This window comes from Agelaius tricolor, unplaced genomic scaffold, assembly GCF_023055355.1.
Source record: "Agelaius tricolor isolate 1412-34295 unplaced genomic scaffold, bAgeTri1.0.p SCAF_20, whole genome shotgun sequence".
Classification (NCBI taxonomy): domain Eukaryota; kingdom Metazoa; phylum Chordata; class Aves; order Passeriformes; family Icteridae; genus Agelaius; species Agelaius tricolor.
In genome coordinates, this window is record NW_027269280.1 from 11,553,851 (window position 1) to 11,578,823 (window position 24,973).

The window sequence follows — 24,973 nt, forward strand, 5'->3', positions numbered from 1 at the left end:
GCTGCTGGAAAAAGACTCAAGAGTATTTGCACGTTTGTTTAAATAAGTTCAATTGCTTTTTCTTGGTAAGAGGGGGGCATTTGTTGGACTTCAGCACTGTCAATTTTCTTCAGCACTTCTTTCACTGTCATTTCTTCAGCACTGCCAATTTTCAGTTCCATCTCTGAACCTTTCCAATTGGCAAATAAAACAAAGACCTGGGAACTGCAGGAAACCCTGATTAGGAGCTTTTTCAGAAAGTACTTTTTTGATAGTGAACTCTGGACTGAACACAGGCTCTGGAAATGCAGAGTTTATTACACTGCAATAGTAGAGACTGATAAATATTCCTGTTTTGCCCACAGAGTTACTTGTGATGAGTAGGAATTGAATGTAGCCTGCAGATGTGAGGACATCCCTCTCTGACAGGGTATCACTAAACCATTCCTTCCAGACTGCAATTTGTTTCCTCTGCAAACAAGTGATTCAAGTGGTTGTTTCTGACTGACATCCAACTCAATGCAGTGCATTTTCCATTTCAACCAGCACCTCTAGACAGACCAGTGATGTTACACAAAGATATATATTGGGTTATTTTTGTTATTTACAGGAAACCTTCCTTAGCCTCTTTAACAATGAAAAAAGAATTGATCATTCTTTGTCTAGCTCCTTTTCCTATGTGTACCACTAGAGGGTATTACTCACTGATACAAAGAACCAACCTGAGAGGCCAATTCTTAGATTACAGAGGAGAAGAGAAGACATTCATGAGTAATTAATGAGCCAAAGAAACATCTTGAGAAAACTTTGGGGGAGAAGGTTTCCACCTTCTACCCTGGCACTCCTTCTGTGTGTGAATACTGATTTCTAGAGCCCATGCCTTATTCCATTTCTCAGGATGTGCTATTTTGTGAATACTGATTTCTAGAGAGCCCAAGCATTATTCCATTTCTCAGGATATGCTATTTTGTGAATACTGATTTCTAGAGAGCCCAAGCATTATTCCATTTCTCAGGATGTGCTATTTTGTGAATACTGATTTCTAGAGCCCATCCATATTCCATTTATCAGGATGTGCTATTTTGTGAATACTGATTTCTAGAGAGCCCAAGCATTATTCCATTTCTCAGGATGTGCTATTTTGTGAATACTGATTTCTAGAGAGCCCAAGCATTATTCCATTTATCAGGATGTGCTATTTTGTGAATACTGATTTCTAGAGCCCATCCCTTATTCCATTTATCAGGATATGCTATTTTGTGAATACTGATTTCTAGAGCCCATCCCTTATTCCATTTCTCAGGATGTGCTATTTTGTGAATACTGATTTCTAGAGAGCCCATCCCTTATTCCATTTATCAGGATATGCTATTTTGTGAATACTGATTTCTAGAGAGCCCATCCCTATTCCATTTATCAGGATATGCTACTTTGTGATTGCATTATTCACTAAATGTTGCAGCTGATGCTCTGCAAAGCTAATAAATATAAAGCTCAGAATGCAGTTTCAAGGAAATTATAGCAGATGATCACCTACCTTAGCACTACATTGTTTTTCTCTAATTTTTACTTATTGGTATAATAAGCCTAAGTTACATGAACTAACCCTAAGGGCAGGTAATATTTGATAAAAATATAACTTTTTGCTTTCAGCCCCAAAATTCCTTTACATCTGAGCAAAATATGATTGTAGAAAGTTACACTATGCACTATCTTACTTGCATGTGTTTCATTTAGGTAAAAAACCACAGAGTTTAGCTCAAACCATCCTAATCATTTTTTAGCAGTTGCTCATTTTAGACCAGCATGTCTTTTTTTCAAGCTCACACACACACTAAATAATAATAAAATTGCTTTGCTTTAAAAATGTCAATTTTCTCTTGCTCAGCAGACATAAAGCACTTCTTGTTTACTGCCATTACCTATGTCAACAAAATAGGAAAGATTTCAGGTTTGATAGGAGTATTTTTCAGGTTTCTGCAGGAAAGATTACAGGTTGATACACAGAGCTGTAATTATTATTGATTGGTTTTCCTTTCAGGAACTGAACTTTCATGAGCCCACTTAAGCTTTCTGTTACCTCAAGAAAAACATTTACTCATAGGGATTTCCAGCTGATTCTGTATTTTTTTTTAATTTATAAATTCTCTGGTGTCCTAAATATGTCAATCTTGTATCTGACAGTAAAAGGCTTTTTTTATTTTTACAGTAAGCTTTCTGAGCCAGTATAAAACAAGACATTGTGGACAGATGGACAATGAACTAAGAAAGCTTTAAGCTATTTCTGGTCTGTGAGAGAACAATCAAAGAGCTCTTCCAGAACTGAGTGATCAAAATACCAACACTTAAACTGCTGATACATTAGGAAGTCCAGAAGAATGGTAATTAGCTTCCTTGATGATCTATTTTCCTATTTCCTGCCAGCACAGAGGTAAAGCTGTACAGGCATATTTGCCAGATTTGTAATTAGTGGACTTGTATCCTGAAGTATTTCAGGCTTCCACATTTGCAGAAGTGATTGTGATTGCTTCAGTTTTATTTCATAACTGCTTTCACTACTGTATTTCTTCTCCAGCTGTCTACTTCCAAATCCAACATATCCTTTCCCATTTTTCTCCTAGTTTAAATTAGGGTCGTTAATTTTGCATTGGAAGCATACCCAGTACTTCATTTGAAACAAAATAAGGATTTTTATTCTCTACCCTTGACAGAAATTTACTTTTTACTTAGGGATGAGCCACATGTACAATTTATTTGGCACTCAGCCCAACTGATGGGATCAAAAGCTTCTGGTGAAAGGAAGGAGGAACAGCTGGGCACAAGGAAAGAGGGACAGGCCCCTCTCAAGGGAATATTCTGCCAGCTGAGGTTTATTCCATGGGCAGCTGATGCACTTTGGAGCTCCCCACCTCCTCCACTGCATTAAAACTGGCCCTGCTCAGCTGCCAGCAGGTAAAGTCAAAGAGCATAAAGGTATTTATATGTACTCAAAAGGTAAAGTGGCACCAGACATGCATCCATTCTTCCTAAACCATTTGTAGGGATGTAATACACCTGGGATGATTGGCTGTAGTCTAGGGAGTTGAAGCCCAGTCTTATCAGAAAACATTAATGATGAACAAGTCACCTTTTTCTCACATGGAAGTAGAATGTGGGATCTTTTACCTGGAATATCTGGTTTAGTTTAACCACAGTTGCTAGAACTGAGGAGGGAATTCCTTGAAGGATGCACACAGCCTGCATACACACAAGTTCAGAACATCTAATTTGCAAGTTCATTCAAACTGAAAACCTCTCCATGCCTCAGAATCCTCTCTGGATGGGAAGGTGGAAGTGTTGGTTCCTCAGCAGCAGTCCAGGCCCATGCAGTACTGCACAAAAACTGGTTTATAATTAATGCTACCTATTTCTGACATGTTCCAACTATTTTGGGATTCTAGTATTATCTGTACAAAATGGAGCCAAAATCACTATGCATATTTGATTTTTATTTTTAAAAAATTGTAGTTCAATTAAATGAAGCAGGAGGAATTTTTATTTACTTTTTACATACTATGAGTTACTAAATCTGCTGCTAACTTAGAGCTTTTGTAATTATTTTTAAACATTATTTAGCATATTATTGCAAGTCCAATTGTTATCTTTTAATCTGTATTTTGGCCATGGTCAAACAGAAAGCAAGCCAGATCTGTTCAAATGACACAAGAAAACATCATAACCTTCATTTTCTATTGTAGCCTGTCTACAGGTGTTTAAAACTGACTCTTACAAGCACTTAAACCAGGAGGAATGGATCAGAGGTATAGCCACTCAGTAAGATTTCCCAGTAATGGATGAAATTTTTTTGCATAGATGTGACTTTTCAGATGCCATTATTCATGTCTAGGTCACTGTTGTGCTGTACATGACTAACAGCTGTTGTTTTCCACCCAGGAGATGGCTGGATGTCAGCGGCTGGTCAAATGATACCTGTGCATGGATTCAGAGGCTGCTTTAAGATCCTTTCATCTCAATGATGAGACTTTTCCTGGATGGTTTTGTCTAAAACATGACACTGGAGAAGTCTTCCATTTTACACGATTTGAACTCTGCTAAATGTCTGCAGAGACACAGCCCATATGTTCCAATCCAGACACCTCAGCTGGCACTGGCTGCCCACGTAGGATGAGGAACAAAGAGGAAAAAAACCGTGTAATGACTGAACTTTTGGAAAAGGCAGAGCATGAAAGAAAGACAGCAAAGCTGCAATAACACTGCACAACAGTCCAGTTAAAGCTTCAAGACAGACATCTTAATCTATTTCTCATTTTTCTCATTTGAACATTTCTTTCAAGTGCTGCTTCATTTCACGTTGCCAGCCCTGAAGCAAAACGAATACCAAAAGCACAAATTAAACGAAGTCACAAGACTGAGCTAAACTCACACCATTTGCAGAGGTTTCTACACCTCCGGGGAGCAGTGCATTTATTCAGTCGCGCCCTTGCCCACTGCGGCTGGACAGGCCCCCGGCACTGAGTCAGAGCTCGGTGCCTGTCTGGGCTCCCGGCGCCAAGCTCCCTCTCAAATTCAAACAGCTCATCCGCACCATGTGCCAAGCGCTGCCCCCGAGCCCTGCTGAGTCCTTTCCGGGGCTTCCTTCCTCTTCAGCGGCTGCGACACCATCTTCCCTCCCGCCCGGGCCACGCTGGGCTCTGACCCCGTTATCTGGGAACAAGGCTATGAAGAGGCAGGAAACGGCCCCTTAGAGCACGTAGGAAATTATCTCGAGATCAGAGATGATTATCACAGCGGGCCGTTTTGTTCCTTAAAAGAAAATTAATTAACTAGTAAAAACCAGCAAAACCTCAGGGGAGGTGGTGTTTGTCTGCAAACCGCCTGAGGTCAGGGTGCTGGCACCCCTCAGATCCAGGAGCAGCGAGAGCAGCACGAGGCAGCCCCGGGGCACCGGGGAGCAAAGCCTGGGGCTGGGCGGCATCGAGGAGGGATGGGGAGAAGATGGAGGGTCCCCCTCAGATACCTTAAGGCCAAGGGCTGGGGATTTTCTGGGGGTGACCCGTGTCAGAGCGCGCCTGCCGCATCCCCTCACAGGGCAGGGCTCCCTCAATGCTGCAGGCGCGCGGCCACCCCCGCCTCACTCACCGCACCGACCGGGGGTGCGCCGGGGACGGCCTGAGTAACCCGCGCGGAGAAATGAGGAAGGGGCGGCTCTCCCGCCGCCCCGGACTCCAGGGAGGGGCACCGGGGCACGAACCCCCGGCCCAGCCCGCCGCCTGCCTCCGCCCGGCCCCTGAGGCGGGCGCGGCCCCGCGCTGCCGCCGCCGCCATGGCGCGTGCGCGGGGCGGTGTCTCGCAGCGTTCGCGCGGCCCGGCGCAGCCGCCATTTTGGAGCTCGGCTCGCGAGGGGAGGAACCCGCGGGAGGACGCGGCGCCCGGCGCTTCTGCCTCCCCGTCCCGCCCCGAGCCGAGCCGGCTCCGCTCGCCGCCTTCTCGGGCCGCCCGGCCGTGTCAGCCGCCGCTGCTCTTCATCACCCGTCTGGCCGGGCCCGCCGCAGGCCTGAGAGAGGCGGGAAGGATGCCCTGCACACCCCGCCGCTGAGGGAGACTCGGGGGCCCTGCGCGCCGCGTCTGGCCAGCCCCACCCCAGCCGCTCCTCGGCCCTTCGCCTCCAGCGGCACGGAGCTTCCTTCTCCCTGATCCCCCTTTCCCTGGGTTTCCTTTCTCCCGGACTAGGCACGAGCCGCTTCCCCCTCGCCCCCAGCCCGCACCACCTCCCAGGCCTCTCTGCCCAGGCCTCCTCCGGGTCTCTTCCTCCGCCTGGGCCTTCGGGCTCCTCACCTTCCTTCCTCCCTTTCCTTCCCCTTCCCCGGCCGGAGCCATGTCCTCCGCCGCTCGTTTCGATTCGTCGGACCGCTCCAGCTGGTACGTGGGCCCGGTGTCCCGGGCGGAGGCGCAGACGCGGCTGCAGGGGCAGCGGCACGGCATGTTCCTGGTGCGGGACTCGTCCACCTGCCCGGGGGACTACGTGCTCTCGGTGTCCGAGAACTCCCGCGTTTCCCACTACATCATCAACTCCCTGCCCAACCGCCGCTTTAAGATCGGCGACCAGGAGTTCGAGCACCTGCCCGCCCTGCTGGAGTTTTATAAGATCCACTACCTGGACACCACCACCCTCATCGAGCCCGCGCCCAGGTGAGTGTCCCCCGCCCCGCCACACCCTCCGCCACCTCTGCCCGAGTGGCGCCAGGAGGTGCGACCTGGAGAGGTGTCACAGTCCAGCCCAGTAGCTCCGGGAGCCTGGCACTCACTGCATGTAGATGCTATGAATAAATACTAATAAATTCGTTTCTAACACTGGGCCTTCTTAACTCTCTGGACCTCGCCGACAATTAAAAGCGTTGTTCTTTCGGTCAAATCGTCCACGGTCCCTGTGCTGACCTTGTGTGTGAAGGTACCGTGTACCTCTGCACGGGCTGTAATTGCCTCAAAGAGGGTGTGGTCGCACGTCACCCTTTTTGTGTTCCCCTCTTCTTCTAGCATTGTCTCCGTTCCAAGGATGGTTGAGAAGCTGGTTCACCAGTCCTCTCCCTGATTGAAGTACAGCCTGTGAGCCTCGTTTGCTGTCTACCCCTGCAGCCACAGTGACTACAATAGAGCTGGCTTTTATGTGATTAGACTGCTTCACCCTGTTAAGTCAGCATTAATACATTCTAGGACAGCATTTCCCAAACTTCTGGAGTGGCATTTCTGCGCCAAAAAAAAAAAAAAAGTGAACCACTTCTTTCTCACAGTTTGCTTATGGCACTGTTCATCTATATGTGCATACACCATACACTTCACTGAGAAATGCTGTTCTAGGAGGATGGGAAAATGTGACTTGGCTGTGAGCTCCTTCTTTGTCCTGGTCCCAGCATGGGACATACCTGCAACATGCATCAGTGAACTGCTTATGAAGAACCCTAGAACTCATTCCTGACTTTTAATTAATAAAACCTTTCTCGGTATCTTTTGTCAAAACTCTTGGGCTGCCTGGATAGAATGAAATTCAATTAAATAAGAGAAAAGTAGTGACATTAAAAAAAATAAATCCAAATTGGTTCACTTCTGAATTTGCATTTTAATATCTTACTATGTTTTGCAGATTAGCCAGCTCTTAGGAGGGAAGAATATCTTTGAGGTTTATAATCACAATTGAACCTTGGCCTGGACCAGTGCTTAATGACAGTCACTTGTCAAAGATTGACAGTAGCTTGTCAAATTGAAAAACTCAAGTGTTCCAAAGTCATTCTGAAAGCTGTCAAGTGATGGGCAGGATGTGACAGAAAGCACAACCTTCAGGAACCCTTCAAACTGCTGGCAGCCTTTTGGTAGTGATTGTGGCCAGAGAGATGGGTAGATGAAAAAAAAATCATTTTCACCATTGCAGGAATGGAGCTGCCCAGTGTTACATGCATGCTTCAACTTGTGGAGAGTTGGGAAGGAGAAAAGTCTCATGCTGAAGCAATCTTCATGCTTATATCTGTTCTTCAGCCTGGATATTCTTGAACCTTTCTGGATGCAATAATTTGTTCTTAATCATTTATGGCCATGACTGGCTTGGCTTTCTCAAAACACTTGAGAACTTGGAGCTGATTGCACTTGCACACTTGGCATTTGTGAGGAGTCCTGTGTGAAATGTTCTGTGAGCATTTTAGTACCACCTTCTTTTCAAGGTTTTGGTTGCATATTGTTCTCTCAGCACAGAGACAAATGGGACCTAACCTGCAGTGAATTAACTCTTTAATAGAGCTACAGATGTGACCAACTAAGTGTTTTTACTTAGCACAACTTTGTTAAAACTCTTAGAAAAATCAGTTCTGTGTTTGATGGTTTTAAATTCTGTGCAAAGGAGGCTTCCTGCTGCAAGAGGGAGGATGAAAGGTAGCATTTCCAGATTTTGGGGGTTTTTATTTTTAATGGGCTAGATTTAGAACAGGAGTATGTGCTTCAGAACTGTTATGCTAATTCTTATTTCTCTGGCATTTTCCTGGGCACAGATGCTTGTGCTTTTGAAAGCTGTTCATTCTTTTAATGTCACAAAGTACAGTCTGAAAGGTGGTTTCTATATAGAGCTCTTCAGTACTTCTAGATCTTGGAGATGACATCTTAAACTTTTAGAACAGTTCTAAATGGACCATTTTAAACTTTCTGTTTATTTGGCATCTCTAGTAGTGAGCTCTGACCATCCTTGCTGGTGTTCCTGAGCTCTTCCTTATGCAAAGCAATTGCTCCTGAAGGGTTCCCTCTGTCCCCTGCTCTGGCTGCAGCAGGGTGTCTGAAAGATGGAATGAATCTCTTTATCTTCAGGGCTTCTGGCATATCTTGCAAAAATCCCAGGGATTTGACTTCCATCGTGTTTTGCAAGCAGCAGAAGAGAACTGAAGTAGGCTAATGACATGCATTCTTGCTCTCATAGCTTAGATAATAAGGATCTGCTGTGGCCTATATCCACTGGGGTTTTTTGACAGCTGCTCTGAATAAAATGTATGACATTTATAATGAAAATATTGAAAGCATTCTCATTTGATGGATAATCTTATATATTAACACAACTAAGTGACTGTATTTGACAAATGATGGACATAGTAATAAACAATTGTGTAAATAAATTATAGATAATATGGTTAGTAGGCAAAGGAATATTTACAGAAGGCTTGCTTTTTTTTTCCTTATTTCCTTCTTATCAGTGGATGCAAGTATTTCATACAGTCTTTGTGTCATACCATCTTACTTTTGTTCCCTTTTTCCTCTACACTGCTTCAAGTCTAGCATTTACTTACTGAATTCTTTAGAAGTGGATGCTGAAGTTAAAAACAAAATTATTTGGATGACTTTGGAGGTGGTGGGGGACTTTTGGAGAGATTCACAGCTTCATTTTTATGTGTTGCCCTTCCACCTCAATCACCCCAACAGTCTTAATTTGGTTTTCTGTATCATTACTGTTATAACTTAAGCTATAGAATTAATTTGGCTCTAAGATCTTCACAACAATCCAGAACAGGTGGATAAAGATTTTGCATTATTTCTCTCAATTTTCTGCATCCCATGATAGATTATATTGGGCTTCTGGGGAAGCTACTTTGGGTATTTAAGTCATTATTTGAGAAGTGTGAGTTACTCATTACATTCCTCACAGTGCTACCAAGGCAATGATTTTGTTACAAATCCAAGTAAGCAGCTCTTGTCTAATTGATGTTCCCACTGCAGAGCTGGCTCTTAGCTTTGTTACTGAATACAAACCAAAAGCTGTTCCTTTTACCAACCCCTCAGGTATCCAAGCCCCCCAATGGGATCTGGATCTGCCCCTGCCATGTCCACTGCAGAGGAAAACCTGGAGTACGTTCGGACTCTCTATGACTTCCACGGCAACGACGCCGAGGATCTTCCATTTAAAAAGGGAGAGCTGCTGGTAATCCTGGAGAAGCCAGAGGAACAGTGGTGGAGTGCCAGAAACAAGGAGGGTCGGATTGGGATGATTCCTGTTCCTTATGTAGAAAAGCTAGGCAGACCTTCAGTTGGCAAGCATGGCAACAGGAATTCCAACAGTTACGGGATCCCAGAGCCTGCCCACGCTTACGCTCAGCCTCAGACCGCAACTCCCCTGCCCTCGGTATCCAGCACGCCTGGAGCAGTGATCAATCCTCTGCCATCCACACAGAATGGACCAGTCTATGCCAAAGCTGTCCAAAAGAGAGTGCCCTGTGCTTATGACAAGACTGCGCTGGCATTAGAGGTAAGTTTTTCCTCCAGTCTCAGAGTTTTCAATTGCCTCGTGAAAGAAGAAACTCAAAATTGTGATGGTGACTTCATGTGGAGTCTGCTTATTTGTATCGAGGGACTGAGAAGTTAGGTTACATTCTGAAGAAACATCCACAAGAATTGCTTCATCTCTACCACTTCCTTTGAGAAAAGTGACCTAGTAAATAACTTTAGGACCTGTATTTTGCCTCCCTGCTTGCTTGTTCAGCTGTGCAGAGGTTACAAGGGTAACATGCTGAAGAGTGTACACATGCTGAAGAAGTGCTAGTGAGAGAATGGCTTTGCTTCTCCACCTAATCCTGGGGCAGGAAAGAGATGTTTCCTAAATCATTGTAGAGTTCCTAGAGCTGACAGTGGCATCCTCCAGAGAAAGGTAAAGGTTGCTGGCTGATACACCTGGTGTTGCTGATCCTCAGCTGTGAGATGCAATTGAAGATCTTGTGCTGAGAGCTGAAATCTGGGCAGAATATATCAGAAATATTCAGAATATATCAGAATATATCAGAAATATTCTAGTCTCTTTTGCTTTGGTTTTCAAAAATGGAATTTAAGAAACCTAACCTAAACTAGGGGTGAGGAGTGTAGGGTAACCTCTAAAGTGCTCTAAGTTTTTGCTATTGCATTTTTAATTTTATTTTTATTAGAGATATCTTGTAAAGCTTTAGAGTGCTATTCTGTAAATAGTAAAGAATTCATATCATACTTCTAGTTTAACTGGAATAAATGATGGATTGGAAGTTGTTTTTCAAAGCTATATCCAGAAGACTGATACTTTTACATTTAAATTATATAAAGGCTAATTAATTTGTAATTCAAAAATGTCTCACCTGGAAAAAGTGAAATTGCATGCTGCAATACTTCTAGGCACAAATGCAAGCAAACAAGCATAGGAAGCAGCAACACTTTAGCAAGTAAAATAATAATGGCTTTTAAAATACTTTTGAACTTTTCCTGTTGTTTTTGCTCAGTTACTTTGCAGGTTAAAGCTGTTACCTATGGCTGAAATTTGGAAGGTTATAGTTGTGACTTCCCATTATGCAGAGTGCTCACCCTAATTGCTTTACTCCTGCATTTGTAAGACTTCTAAGGTTACTCCTGGGGGGTTAAAAGTTAAATATGAATCACTGGAATGTCTTTGTCTTGTGAAATCTAGCAGCTTGTATTTGTGAACAGTGTGTGAAAATTATCATAGAACAAAGTGTAAATTCACTGCCAACTGCACTGTACAGAAAATTCCTGCCAGAACTACTCATGCTTCTGAAAGCAAAGCAAGGCAAGAGATGGATTTTGTTATGCTATCAATGTGTCATGGATTACTTCAGGGAGCTTGCACTGCTGCAGGGAGCAGAACCACTTGGAAGGTTGGTCCTTACATGGAGACTCTTCTGACTTGCCCTTTAAGGTAACCCTAGTTAACCCCATCAGTTCAGCTCCTCTAGGGTACCAGTAGGATTAATTCCCTGGCCAACAAATAGGTTTGACTGGGTTTGAACCTTCAAATGACTGAAGTTTTGTTTGAGAGGTTCTTCTCATCCTCTAATCACTTAGTGCCTCACATTTTTGGGTCTCTCAGCACTGGCATATTTTGTCTTTCCATGCAGTCTGTTTTCTGTGGAAGTGCACCTCATCCACACTCTGGCTTCTCAAGAGGCTTCAGAAGCAGAATTCTGGGCACTGCTCTGCATTTCCATTGAAGTCAGTGATTGCAGCTTCTCCATGTCTATCCATGCATAGGGAACTTCAGCAGCTTCATTATAGCAGTATTTTTTTTGTCACATGGGCTATTCTTAAAGAAAAAAATAATTCAGCTTCTTTTCATTATTTTCCTTTAGTTTGCCAAAGCCTTGCAGGACCCTGATAAAATATTTAATCCCAGCCCTGTGAGGGCTCTACACTTTACTAAATAAACTGAACCATTTGAAACATCTGTTTTGCAAGACCACTGAAAGTAGTGTTAGACAAAACACAGGTAATGGGACTGGTTTGGGGAAGAAAGTTAATGGTGTTCTTTGATAAAAATATTATTTGACAGTTCTGCCCCTCAGAATAGGTGTCCCCTAGGTGGCTGTTCACTGCTACAGGTAGAACCCTTGTGAGAGTAATGACTGATTGTGCAAGCTCATTTCAACTGATCCAGCCATGTGAAAGCAAAGTGTCTGTTTGCTGGCTGTGGCCCTGTGTGCTCAGCACACAGCCAGTACTAAAAAGGAAGAGAACAGCATCTGGAGTAAATAAAGCCATGGCACAGTGATCTGCTCAGCTCCCTTGAAGTGAGCAGTGTCATTCCTCTTGGTTCAGCTTGAAAATGGGACAAGCTGCCTGCCTGCAGTCCAGTGTTGCCATTGTACTCTGTTATTTTTTACAGAGCTGACAGAATTCTCTTTAAGGTAAGAATTTATAGCCTGTTACAGAGAAGTTTTTGTTTCTTAAGCAAGTTTTTTTGGTTTTTATTTTTAATTTCTTACATGAAAAATGTAAGTGACCAAATGACTATTCTGCAGAAAATCTGAAATGAGATCTGATAGATTGGATAAAGATGAATTCAACTGCTGAATTTAAAAGTGTGACAATTTAAGAGCAACTACGATTTTATTTCTCTAGGATAGTCAATAGGGCATTTATTTTTGCTGGGCTAAGTTTATTTAACATTCTATAGAATCCCAGAGTGGTTTGGGTTGGATGGGACCTTAGAGCTCCTTTCATCCCACCCTCTGCCATGGGCAGGGACACCTTCCACTGTCCCAGGTGACCCAAGCCCCATCCAGTGTGGCCTTGGACACCCCAGGGATGGGGAGTTCACAGCCTCTCTGGGTAACAGTATTGGTGTTATTGAAGTTACCAATGGATGAGTGTTGACTCGATCCTGTTGTGTTATATACTCCAAAATGAAAAATTAAATTATAATCTGTTTACAGGCTAAAATGGTAATTGTAAGTATAGACACTATCTCAGTAGCTGATGGTACATGGAATTTTGTGCATTTCCCTGCACCAGGGAACAGTTAGTAAAGCCTACAAGAAATTACAAGTATTTCTAAGATTTACATGTGCTCTTGTCTGTTAAGTTACTTTGGCAGTTCAGGTTTAATGTTTTTAATGAACATTAAATTCTACAGATAGAAGTTTGTAGCTTCTCACTACAACTGACTTCATTACTAATATGTGTAGAGTATTATGTATTCTCATTAAAAACACCCAAACCACTAAACAAGCAAGCTACAAAACAAAAATAGAAACCACCAAACCCACCCCTAACCGAAAAGCTCCAGAGCCGAGGAGCCAGGTCTGTTTCTTGACTTGGTTATTTCTAGCCAAGAAGCGATTTCCTTCCTTTCTGCTGCTGCAGAGAAGGGCTGTGAAGGACAGGCTTACAGTGTCCTGTGCTTTTTGGGACCAAAACCCTGCACACAGCATTGCTGTTCTTCCATCCTGCTGGTGACTGGGGAAAACCAGGAGGGCAGGCCACGTTCAAAGGATTTACACTTGAGGAAGGTGATGGATTTGACTCTTGGCACTGTTACTGTGATACAGAGCAGTAAAGTCTACCTGAAGGTTTCCCAGCCTTTAGAAACATGCAGTAATTCTATAGCCAGCCTATTAGAAATAGTGTGCTAATGAAGCCTTGTTTCAGATTGACAAGCTCTAAGCAGGACATGAACAACAAATTCTATATTCACTTACAAAATGGGATTAAATAGGGTAAGGGGCCAGACAGTGGGAGACCAGCAGCAGCCACCAGATTTATACCTGTTGTGCTTAAAAATGATTCTTAAATGCTCTACTCAGTGTCACAGTTAATATTGAAGGCAGCAGTGGTTCTAGAGTTCATCTCTAGACTTAACAGTGTTACTGAATCAAAGATTTCTTCTTTTTTTTTAAACAAGAGTTGCTCTATATTTTTTAAAGTTTTTATACTAGTGTTGGCTTTTTATAGACTTGTGCCAGCATTATAGTGTTAAGTAGTTTTACCTTTTTGTGATGCAACAATCATACATGTGTGTGCTTGCTAGGACAGAGTTAATCTGTCACTGAAATGTTTGATGAAATAAATATCCATCCACCACAATTATATAACTGACTTACAGTATTTCTCTTGAGCTTGTTACAATTAGGTTACAGTTAACTTTTTCCCTCTTCAAAGGAGAGCTGAGACAAGTAGGCCAAAATGTGCTAGCAGTAGAACTTTCTTAATTAGGAAATTAGGCTGCTTCTTTCAGTAGACAACAAGCATTGTGTTTTTCTTAAGCCAAGGAAACTTAGCCTAGCTGTGTTACACATTAAAATGCATCTAACCCACAAAGTCTGGATTTTAAGTAAGGTATTGATCCTGTATTTGGGTAGGGTGAAGTTTTGATCAGGGAGCTTCAGTTGCTGTAACTGTTGAACTGAGAGTGAGCTCTGTACAGTCAGGACAGTGACTGGAAGGAGACAGGCTGCCACCTGTAATGAAGAGCAGCAATTTTTGATGCTGCAGCCCCTACTCTGACAATTTTCCTGGCTCTTGGTAAAATGGAAAGTTTCTTTGTTTTAATCTGTTCCTAGGTGAGGCCAGATTAATTGCATCTAGCACTTCCACATTGCCCTTGAACCTCCTTTCATGCCTCAAGAATGGATGAAGCTTTTCCTGTGAACTGTTGGATTCTGCAGTTTGGGCATCAGCTGTGTTCTGGCCCAGAACATGAAATGAAGGATAATAAAGTAATTGAGGTGTGCTTTTAGCCTGGTGCTTTCTTGGATCTCCCAGTGCAGCAGCAGCTCCTCCAGTGTCCTCTGTCCTGCTGGCAGAGTGGCTGAACTCTGCCCCTCTCGTGTCCCCTTTGGGCACAATGGCTATCAGGTGTTTTCTGGGTTCTGCCTTGTCTGTTCTCCTCCAGACAGGCAGCTGGCCTGAAGAGCTGTTTTGGTAAGAATGTGTTACCAGAGAGGGGTGACACTAATCAGGATAATGACTGAGATTGAACACCCTGTACATTGCAGAGAGCAATGTTTTCTACAGCACTGAGCCACTGGGCTAAAATGATGATTGAGAATTTTAATGCATTTTTATCACCTTAAACTTATATTACAGAACTTTATCAGCCATAGAACTATTAACATACTGTAAAACTCATTGAATTGCTTGACTGAAATGGCTTGCAGGAAACCTTTTGCAGAGTATGAATCAGCTTCAAATGGAAGGCAGGTATGGAAGAGTCCAGAGTGAATGAAGCAACCCTTGTGACTGGCATGTTCCACAGCTTGTGTTTCCCCAGGGCTTTGAATTCATGCTCTAACAAGGACATAATGAAAGATGCTATCTAAAATACATTTGGATTTTTATCACTTGGGTGTAACCAAATGGCTGCATTTCAGAAGCATTACTCATTTCAGCAGTGCTACTTCATTCCAGTGATGCTGCTGTGCTTCCCAGCTGAACTGACTGATGTGGGAGATGCTGAGTCTAAGGAAGTGTTCTCCTCATCTGAAGAGAAGGGCTCTTAGCTGTCCACAGTCATGCAGGAAGTTTGTGGCAGAGATGAGAATAGAACCAGGTCTCCTGACTCTGTCCTGTGCCTAATCATAAGACAATTCTTCTGACTGGCTTAAAACATTCTCTGAAAATAAAAATAGTGTGTTAAATAATTCTAGTGGGAGATTGTACCTCAGCTGACCATGTTAATGGCATTAACATGCTTTAAAATTGATGAAATAATGCTTTTAATATTTATTTAATTTTTTTAAAAAATAAATATTTAAATTATATTTAAATAATATAATTATATTTAAATATAATTTAAATATTTATTTGATTTTATTTAAAATTTATTTAAAATTTATTTAATTTTATACATTATATTTAAATAATATGATTATTTAAATAATGCTTTTACTTGGGGGAAAAATCCATAGAGGGACTAGTTGACCAGATTTTTCTAGACATTTTTGAAATTAAGGTCTTTAAGGTAAGATCCAAGTCTAGCATGAAATCAAGGTTCCTGCACCAAAAATCTTATTTCAACATGCTGTTTAATTTAGTCTTCTCAGAGAAACTATATTTTTAAAATATTATAGCACAAGAGGATATTCAGCAGCTTTCATTTAAAAAAAAAAAAAAAGTTATTGCAAATTAATTTACTATTCCAGTTGCAAATTAATTTACTATTCCAGTGGCTCTCCAGCACATGGGAGTATGTTTGGAGTAGCCTTTGTCAGCCAGCTCTCTTTAGTGGCAGATGCTGGTGTGCAGCAGCTTTGCCCACCCAGCAGCACAAAGGACATTTTACATCTTTAATCCACAGGGCAGTTTGCAGGTTGTTGTCATGCAATAGGAGATATATTTGAAATACTCTTTTCACTCAGCTGAAGCAAAGATTTCCAAACCTATTCACACTGTGAGTCTTTCAGAACCAAGCTGAAGAAATTTATCTGCTCTGGAGCTTCAGAATGAAGAATGGATTGATCTCTACAGCACAGAAACAGAATTACATTGTCACACTCTCAGAAAATGCAGGTCCACGTTTTTCAAAAGATTATTTTTAAGATTCAGGGGTTTGAGAGTGGGTTGGTTTATGGTGTAGTGAAAACACAACTCATTAGCTTGAAACTGTTGTGATATTGGCTGCATCTTCTTCAGGTTGGGTCTAGAATTTGGAACTTAGATCTGTCTTCAAGGGTTATTTAAATGTAGCAAATGTAACACTGAGTATTTATAGATCTTATCAGCATTTTCCTAAAGAAACATTTGCTAGGTTCCTGTTTAGGTCATCTTGTTACTATTTAAAGCTTTCTTGAGTGAGGAGTCTGACAAATTGTGCTTTTTAGCAAATGTACAATCAGAGCATGCTGCAGCAGGCCCTGAGAGATGAAAAGCAGTTGGGTGAACTCTGAATTCTGTGTGCACATGCAGTGTTTAACTGCTCAATTCTGTGTGCTGGCTTCATGTTTGAGTTTGGGGGCAGCATATATAAAAATGTCCATTGAAGAAAGTCATATGGCCTCATTTATATCCTAAGAACTTAGGGGAGTTGAAAGGGTTTTCTCCTCTCTCAAAAGCACAAGATTACAATTGTTCCAAGTGAGACAATCTCAGATATGGAGGGCAGACAGGACACAGACAACCAAAGTAGTGGAGAAAAAGTAGGGAAGGCAGAGCAGCACATAAGGCTTAAATCTCTGGGAATCGTTTCAAAGTTCAACCAATTTTATTTTAAGAGACAACACTGAGGGACTGCCTGCCAATGAGTTTATTAAGTATCTTAAATTTCACTTAAGGGTCGTTGCTTCTGTGTGATCTTCAAAAATATCTGTTATGGTAATGATAACTGGGTTGAATGGGCTTCAGATAATCCAGTGCCATGCACATTGTTTTGTAAACTCAGGGCTCTTTCTTTAACATAAAATACACAGGTCTCACCTGAAAAGTTTAAGTTGCCAAGGGCCTCTCTGCATCTAGTCTGAATTTCAGTACTATTTAGAAAATGTAGACAAATTGCTTTACATACTGTACCAATGTCTGTGTTTTCCTTAAATAAGATTAAAGTTTGTTCCCTTTGAATTTCACAGCAGTAGTTTGATAACTGAGGCTCAATTACAAAGAGCTTGGACCCAGTTTGGGAAAGAACCTTAGGAACTGTTGGCCATTAGTCATTTAATAAAGCCTCTTATTTGGCCTTATCATAAAGCAGAGCACTAGGGCTCAGGAGCTCAGTCCCTGGGTAGGGACCGGGTGCCCGAAGCTAGCTCGCTCATGCCAAGGCCGCAGGGCTACCATCTAGCAAGCATGGTGATTATCAGCTCTATAGTGATTGCAAGCTCTCAGGATTTCAGCTCTGCTTGCTAGGTAGTGGTGCCCTGGGCTTGAGGCTGCAGCAGACGGAGAGAGAGGAGAAGGAGAAGGCGCAGGCTGTTCCACGGAGATGGCTTTATTTGGGGAGGTCCGTGAAGGGTCTCTGCTCTTCTTCTTTCTCTCTTAATGGGGTACAGTACGCTTCTTTTATAGGGTTGGAAAGGATCCAAGCTTGACCAATGGGTAAGGGGTTAACATGACATTGCCTTATAGGGTTACAGAGGTAGGTTAGGGGGTGGAGGACAGAAAAACAGGAATTTTCTTTTGCTGTTTCAGCATTCCTATTGTTCATATCCTCCATGGTGCTTTTCCTAAATCTATGGGGTTTACTACAGTCATTGGCTGGTTCTACTTTTTGTGCAATTAGTTTCTAGCTGCTAATGTCACTTTTCTCATATTTACTGTAGTTACCACATAGAGTCAAAGCAGTAAACAGGAAGGGAGGGGGAAAGTCAGAGCTGCTGTAACAGAGCACATGCTCAGCTCTCCAGAAGCATCTCAGAAGAGTATTTAGCTTGTCTTAATTTGGATATTTCATACTTCTTATGAAGTACTTCTTATTTGGATATTGATACTTCTTATCAGTTTGGATATTTCACTTTGTAAATTGTCCTGATCCAGATTAAATACAGCTGTTGAACAGTAAGAGTATAATTTATCATCATTTGGGCTGTTGTTTCATGCTTGATCATAGCTTAGACTTCTCTCATTTTCCACTGCCAGATAGGAAGAGAATAGTTATGGTAGGAAAGTCTTGACATGTCATCATTCCTGCTTCAAATGCTTTGACAGGAAGTAGATGTGAAAGCCACAAATAGTTAGAATCTACACCTACTACTACTACTACTACTAAAAAAAAAAAAAATTGAGATTGCTTTTCCCCACTTTTGAAGTGTACCATTATTTTAGAAATTACAGAAGGTTCTTAGACTGTGATCATCAGAATTAGAGCTTCAAGTAATGGGGTTTTTGCCTTAGGAATCTTTCTTTGCAAAACTACATTTCTTTTAAGTCAGCTGCTGCTAAAACCAGTCCCAGTACTGTGCTCTTTTGAAAGGATGTTGTGACTCATCACTGATGGCAGCTTTGCTGATGTGAATTTATATCTAAGCTAAAGATACTGTTGCTCTCCTACATGTAAGCTCTCCTATAAAATACATGTATGGTCTCATATGATACATGTAAGCTCTCCTATAAAAAGAGGTGTAGTTCAGTAATCTTTATAGATACACATGTAATCAAGAGTCTCAGAAAGAGCACAGACAGCATTATTATGTTTAGCAACAAAGTGCTGGTAGTGTAATTCAGTAAAAGTAACTTTTCAGTTGATCCTTCTGCCAAGAAGAGAGCAAGGTTTCTTTCCCTATGGTGGGCTTGTTTGTGTTCCTCATTGCATTGGTATCAGAAGCCATGTGTGATAAGGGTGTCTTTGTTCCTGCAGGTTGGAGACATTGTGAAGGTGACGAGGATGAACATAAACGGGCAGTGGGAAGGAGAAGTCAACGGGAGGAAAGGGCTCTTCCCGTTCACGCACGTGCAGCTCTTCGACCCCCAGAACCCCGAGGAGAGCGAGTGACTCCTGCCCCTCACTGCTGCTTCATTCTCCTGGCTACCATTGGCATTCTTTGAGGTGGGATGAGGACTTAATGGCACATTGCTAGCATTGCCCATTTTCCAGCTTGCTGCAGTTTGACAGTTCTTTAAATGTACATTTGGAAACAACTGAAGTCACTGCCTGACCTTCAGATCATAGTTATGTCATCCAGAATTTAGTTTCACTTTTAAAACTTTTTTGGGCCTTAAGCTGGACAAGACTGAACCGGAATATAGCAGAGAGGTATGGGAAAAAAACCTTTCCTGTTGAGACTTCCATGGACTTTTTTCTGGTTTGCTCAGTAGGAAGAGCCCTAATCTTAGATCAAACAAGCAATTTCGTGCATTACTGTCCAACAAAAAGCAACAACAAAAATGCAATTTTAGAACTGAAGAAGATTTAGTTTTGAACCAACCTGTCCTAAGGTAGTACATTTAAAATTATGGTTTCTTTAAAGGACAATAATTGGAGCTTATGTGTTCTAAGCAGTTGTATTAGACACTGCTCTTTTGTGTTAACTCTTAAGCTTGTTGTTGACCTTCTTGAAACAGTGTGTGTTACATGCAAATAACCATTGATTCAGCTGCATTGAAGCTGAGGCATTTATTTATAAGGAAACCCAGGAGGAGGTTGTACTTGTAACTTGGTTTTGACATATTTAATGCATTTCTGTTGATTTTTGCAAGCACTAACTGTAGAAAGTGAGCTTTAAGGGGAAACACGTTGGCCTGGTCTACAAACAGCTCTTCTGCAGTGTTGAAAGTGTAGTTTTACTAGTACAGAAGTGCTTGTCATCAAGCTGTTACTTGGTAGACAGATCAGATTGCCATGAGGAGAGGTAGGAATGGGACAGAAGAACTTGGTAAATACTGATAAAATCCTCTTATTTAAACTTTTAAAGACCTTTTATATCCATTTCTCTGCAGGCTCCCTGCTCTCTCCAAAGTTTCCTAGCTATCCCAGCCCCAGCTCATCAAAAGCTCCTTTTCAAACACAGAACCTTTTTACCAGGGTGTCTGTGTTGCTGTGCTTCTCTTCCAGAGCTGCTTTCATCTTCTTTTTCCCTTCCTTTTTTTTTTTTTCCTTGCTTGTATCCCAACTCCTCTGCATGCTGACATCTTTCTTTTAACCTCCCGAAGGCTCTGTTGAATATATGACCCAGGTCCCTCTCCCTCCCAGCACCCTCTAGAAAATGGTCAATTGGAGTCAGCTGCCTGGCTTCCCGTGGGCCAATGCTCGGGCTGGAGGAGGTCAGGAGGTGTCTGTTACTAGTGTAGCTCCTTCCCTCTCTGTGTGGCTTTTTCCCTCCCAAGCTCTCCTGCTGTGATTGTCCTGCAGCTGGGTGCTCAGCCTGAGCCTGGCTGCAGGATAGGAAAGCGTAGGCACAGGGGAATCCTGTGCCACCTTCCTCAAACGTGTGTTGTAGGTGAACTGGAATGCTCTTTTCAAAATGATGGAACACTGAATTAACAGAATACATGTCTGCAAAGATACAGCTACTAAACCTCCCTTTTCAGACAGCCTGGTTAAGGCAGATGTCCAGTGTGGAAGCTGGCAGGAAAACAGCAGCTCCCATTTTTCAGCTTTGGTAGGCTTTTGTTTGTAGCAAAATGAGAAACTTCAAACACCTGCAGAATGTCATCAGATCTTACAAATGTCTAATGCTATAAACATTGTCTTAAGTTCCAGCGTGTTTTCTTGTTGATTTGTGTTGCTTGATCCTAATAAAAGCATGTTGTTGGTAGTTCCTGTGGGAGTGCCATGAGATCCTCCCTTGGAAGGCACTGAAGAACTGCACAAATGGCATTCACAAGCAGACATTCAAAATGCCAGGTTTTAAAATGTCTCTCCATTCATCTATTAACTGTTTTCTGTAGTATTGATCAAGTGGCTGACAGTCTGGAAGTTCTTGTTGAGCATTTTACTACCAAATTAACTGTGAAGTAGAGTAGCATTGACTGAAGTGTTTGGTGCTGTAATTCTTGACAATAGGCATTGACATTTTGTCTTGCAAAGAAAAGCTATGCAGTTCTCTTAACTAAAGAAGGTCATGTTTTTCCTGTGCCCCAACAATACCTGCACGTTTACTACACAGATTGTACTACTGAAAGTCAGCTTCTGAATACAAACTGCACTAAACTCAGTCTGCTGCAGAGAAATCTTATTTCAGGCCTGACCTAGTTACAGGCAGCTCTTCAGAAGACTGATTGTAGAATTCTTCCTTTGCGTGGTAAATAAATACTGTGAGATTTCAGATCTTGAACAGAACTTTTAACCTGATTTTTTTTCACTGAAATAAACATCTTGACTCATCCCCTCATTGAATAAGGTGCACGCTTTGAACACAAACATTGTGTTAGGTTTAATTATGTTCCAATACTGCAGAAAAGCAAAGTACTTTACCTTCAAAACTATGCAAAATTTGTGTGTAGTGGTATCTGATGCAAAGACAAGAATTCTTGAGTTTCTGTGAACCTGGTTTTAGGTCATGAATGAACAGTGTTTCTCCAAGTAGCAGCGGTGTGGTTCAGGTATGTCAAATGTGGTTTCAATGTAGCATACTGACCAGCCTAAGCTGATTGTAACCTCGCTTCAAAATGTGTCTTGGCTATTTTACTATGAGACAAGTATTTTCATATAAAGACTGCATTGGATCTGTGTGTGTTTCTCTTTGAAGGACTCTGCAATCTCAATTGCTTGTGGCTTGCTTACACATGTGCTGTCGTTTTATGGAACCTCTTAAATCTGAGTGATAATCTTATCAGTGTAAATGTTCTTGGGCGTGTAAGGTAACCTTGATATGAAGCATGAGAGCCTACAAGTGATGGCTTCAATCTATGCACCATTAAAGTTGTCCTTGCTTTGGAACTAGGAGCTGGTGTAATGACCTGGTGCCACAGTAGTCAACGATCACGAAAGGCTTGGCTTCCTCCTGCTGTGTACATGTGTATATAGACATTGAAGCCTCTGACCAGTCTGAAAGTTTAAATGAAAACTGTTTGAATCAGTGTCCATCACTGGATAAGCGCTTATTTAATTCATGATTGTTTACAAATTGGGAAAGAATAAACAAAAGGGAATATCCTGTTTGGGTTGAGGCTCTGAAGAGCCTGAGCATTATTTTTGTAAAGGGAAAAACAGCATTCTTTGTGCCATTTCATGTGCCTGTAAAGTAATTTTTTATATTGTATTAACATCCTGGGAATGAGTGGGCTGCCTTTGTTTTTTAGTCCAGTTTTCAAGCATTTTCCTCAATAACTTGCATTTGAAAGTGAGACCTGCCTAAAAGACTGCCTTTTGGGACCAGTGGAAGCGTTCCTGTATAGTTGTCATTTTCTGTTTATTTGTGTTGAAGTGTATTTTGGGACAAGGATACAATTATTGCAGTGGGAAAGGTGGCCTTGTATTTGAGACAGTCTTCACTGTGTAAACTTTTAAACACAATATGTAATTTAAAGACCATGATCTTCAGGCAATAATATTAAGTGTAAGCTTTTAAATTTTATTTTGGGGATCATAGCTTGTTTTATTTTTTGTGCTATAAGATTAACAGTATTAAATGAATTATATTCTTAGAATATACGGAGTGTCTTTTCTTAAGATTAGTGCCTTTTTAATTTCTTACTCCACTTAATTCATAGAACTGGTCCCAACATCAAGCCACTGTGTTTTTCCCCAAGGCCCTGTTTGTACAGTCTAAATAAAACTTGCCTCAACTTACAGTATTATTTGTTGTCTTTAGTCTGAAAACCTTGACAATAACAGCAGAGCGTTGAAGCCCTTCCTCTGTCCTTACAATGCCCGTTCTGTGGGTGAACAGAGCCTGCCAACTGACGTTCTCCAGAATCAAAGGAAGAATTAAGCAGGAGAAAATGCTGTTGCCAGGCTGAATGAAACTCTCCTGTTCCATCCTCGTGCCTCTTCTCAGACAATGCTGCTGGGCTCTGGAGGCTCAGATGAAAAAGCTGCATCTGGTGATAGAGATTTCCACTGCCTCCTGTACCCCGGCGCCCGACACGTCCGCGCTCTTCCTGCTCCTCCACCACTGTATTTATTGTGCTCTTTGGCCCAGGCATTTAAGGGTCTCTGGAAACCATAACCTTTGTTTACTGTGATGCCCTTGACTGTGCTTGTAAGAATGACTGGTTTATGCAATGGTTTGAATTTTGCTTATTATTGGTTGAGTAACTAAGGTGTAACCTGTGCAGGCACTGGAGAGCAGGGACTGCAGCTCTGGCCCCTGCCACGAGGTGCTGGTGCAGAACGTCAGAACTGTCTGTGTTTGGAAGTCAGAACCCACGTCCTGGTCATCTGCCTTTTCAGCACAGATCAATAGTAACTTAACTAAACTTAAAGGGTTTTTTCAGTTACATCATTAACAAGGTGTTGATACTTGAGCTGATCCTGTATAGGAGGAAAACTTCAGAAGAACATCAACCATGCAACTGCTGCGAAGGAGAAGCCTACAAAGCTTGTATTGGTTCCCTGGACTCTGTAGGTATGGTGACAGCCTCGTGTTTGTCTTCTCTGGAGTACAGATTTCCATGTGATGTTAATAAACATTCATAGCCAACTCTGCATAGTGTCTTATCATCAAATAGTCACATTTGGCAAATCATGTTTTGGAGAAAATCAGTTATGTTTTAAAGATAAGAATAGGTCAGATACATTCAGTGGGCTTTCAGGCTAAAAGGCAAAATTAAAAGGAAGCAAGCAGTAACTCAAGGTGGGTTTATTTGTCTTACCTGCATTCAGGCTTCCACCAGTGCAAATCTGAACTAGTTCAGTTACTTCAATCCAACAACAGGCAGCTCAAGCCTCCATTTTTCAGTGCAAGCTGGGATCAGCTGGGTTCATCAGTTTGTCACTGATTTATTTAGAAGGTTTTATTTCTAAACTGGTGTGATGTCAAACACCCTTTTAGACTTACCCAGAGGTGTCTGTTGGAGCTTACACCTAAATACACTAAATAAACTGCAGCCACAGCAAAACACAGTTCCATTTCTACATGATTCTCCAGAGTGTGGAGTGTGCACAGATGAAAAGCTCCTGAGGCCCATACTCACCTTGGAGCATTCATACTGAGTTTTATCCCCCATATCATCCCCTCTGCCTTGTTTTCTACAGCAGCACAGGTCAGCTGCTCCTGTAGCAGCTGTTGAACCACCAGTCACAGCTCAGCAGGGAAAGGTAAAGCAGTTCTGATTTCAGGAGCCCTCCGTCCCCCTGGCAGTCGCTGTGCGAACAGCTGAGCCCCGCTGCAGCAGGGCTCGAAACCATCCCAGCTGTCCCAGAGTGAGCCTCCTGCTCTGAAATGCAAGCCCCGGGAGCTTGCCGAGAGCCACGGCGGCACCGATTGCTGTGACTGCGTGTCGCCGAGCGCTGTGTGCCCACCCTGGGCCCGGCTATCCACGCACCGCTCCAGCTGCCCGCCCTCCCCGGAGGTTCCAGCCCGGGCAGCCAGCGCCCAGCGCCGTGACTCAGCCCCGTCTGCCTCACGGGGCCCTGCTCCAGACTGCCACAGCCTCGGAGCCCAGAGCTGAGCTACCCCTGCTCTGCGGTGTGGCCGAGGGGATGGCAGCCCCTCGGGGCAGCCTCACCTGCGGCAGATCCATTCCGCTGCTCCCGAGGCGGGCGGGGCAGCCAGAGGCGATGGGGAATTAACGCAGCGCTCCCCTCAGTTAACCTTCCCAGCACCTGCTTGCTTCATTCCAGGCATTTTGTAACCAGAACCCTCCCTGCACGCGTTATTAGTCTAACCCGCCGCTGGCACACCAGACA

At 42.6% G+C, this 24,973-nt stretch overlaps 2 protein-coding genes across 3 annotated transcripts in view; both read left to right on the plus strand.

The window, feature by feature from the left end:
* KLHL22 (kelch like family member 22) overlaps positions 1-24,973 on the plus strand; it is a 303,656-nt gene that overhangs the window by 19,576 nt on the left and 259,107 nt on the right. The gene's annotated exons all lie outside the window — the stretch shown is intronic.
* On the plus strand, positions 5,324-23,770 carry CRKL (CRK like proto-oncogene, adaptor protein). 2 transcript variants are annotated; one of them, XM_071445649.1, is made up of 3 exons: positions 5,324-6,168; positions 9,286-9,748; positions 14,316-16,250. In XM_071445649.1, the coding sequence occupies exons 1-3, from the start codon at positions 5,855-5,857 to the stop codon at positions 14,328-14,330; spliced, it is 792 nt and encodes a 263-aa protein (XP_071301750.1). In that variant the 5' UTR covers positions 5,324-5,854; the 3' UTR covers positions 14,331-16,250. The 2 variants fall into 2 exon arrangements, with proteins under 2 accessions (XP_071301750.1, XP_071301749.1); XM_071445648.1 differs by lacking the exon at positions 14,316-16,250 and adding an exon at positions 19,040-23,770 and having other exon boundaries at positions 5,327-6,168.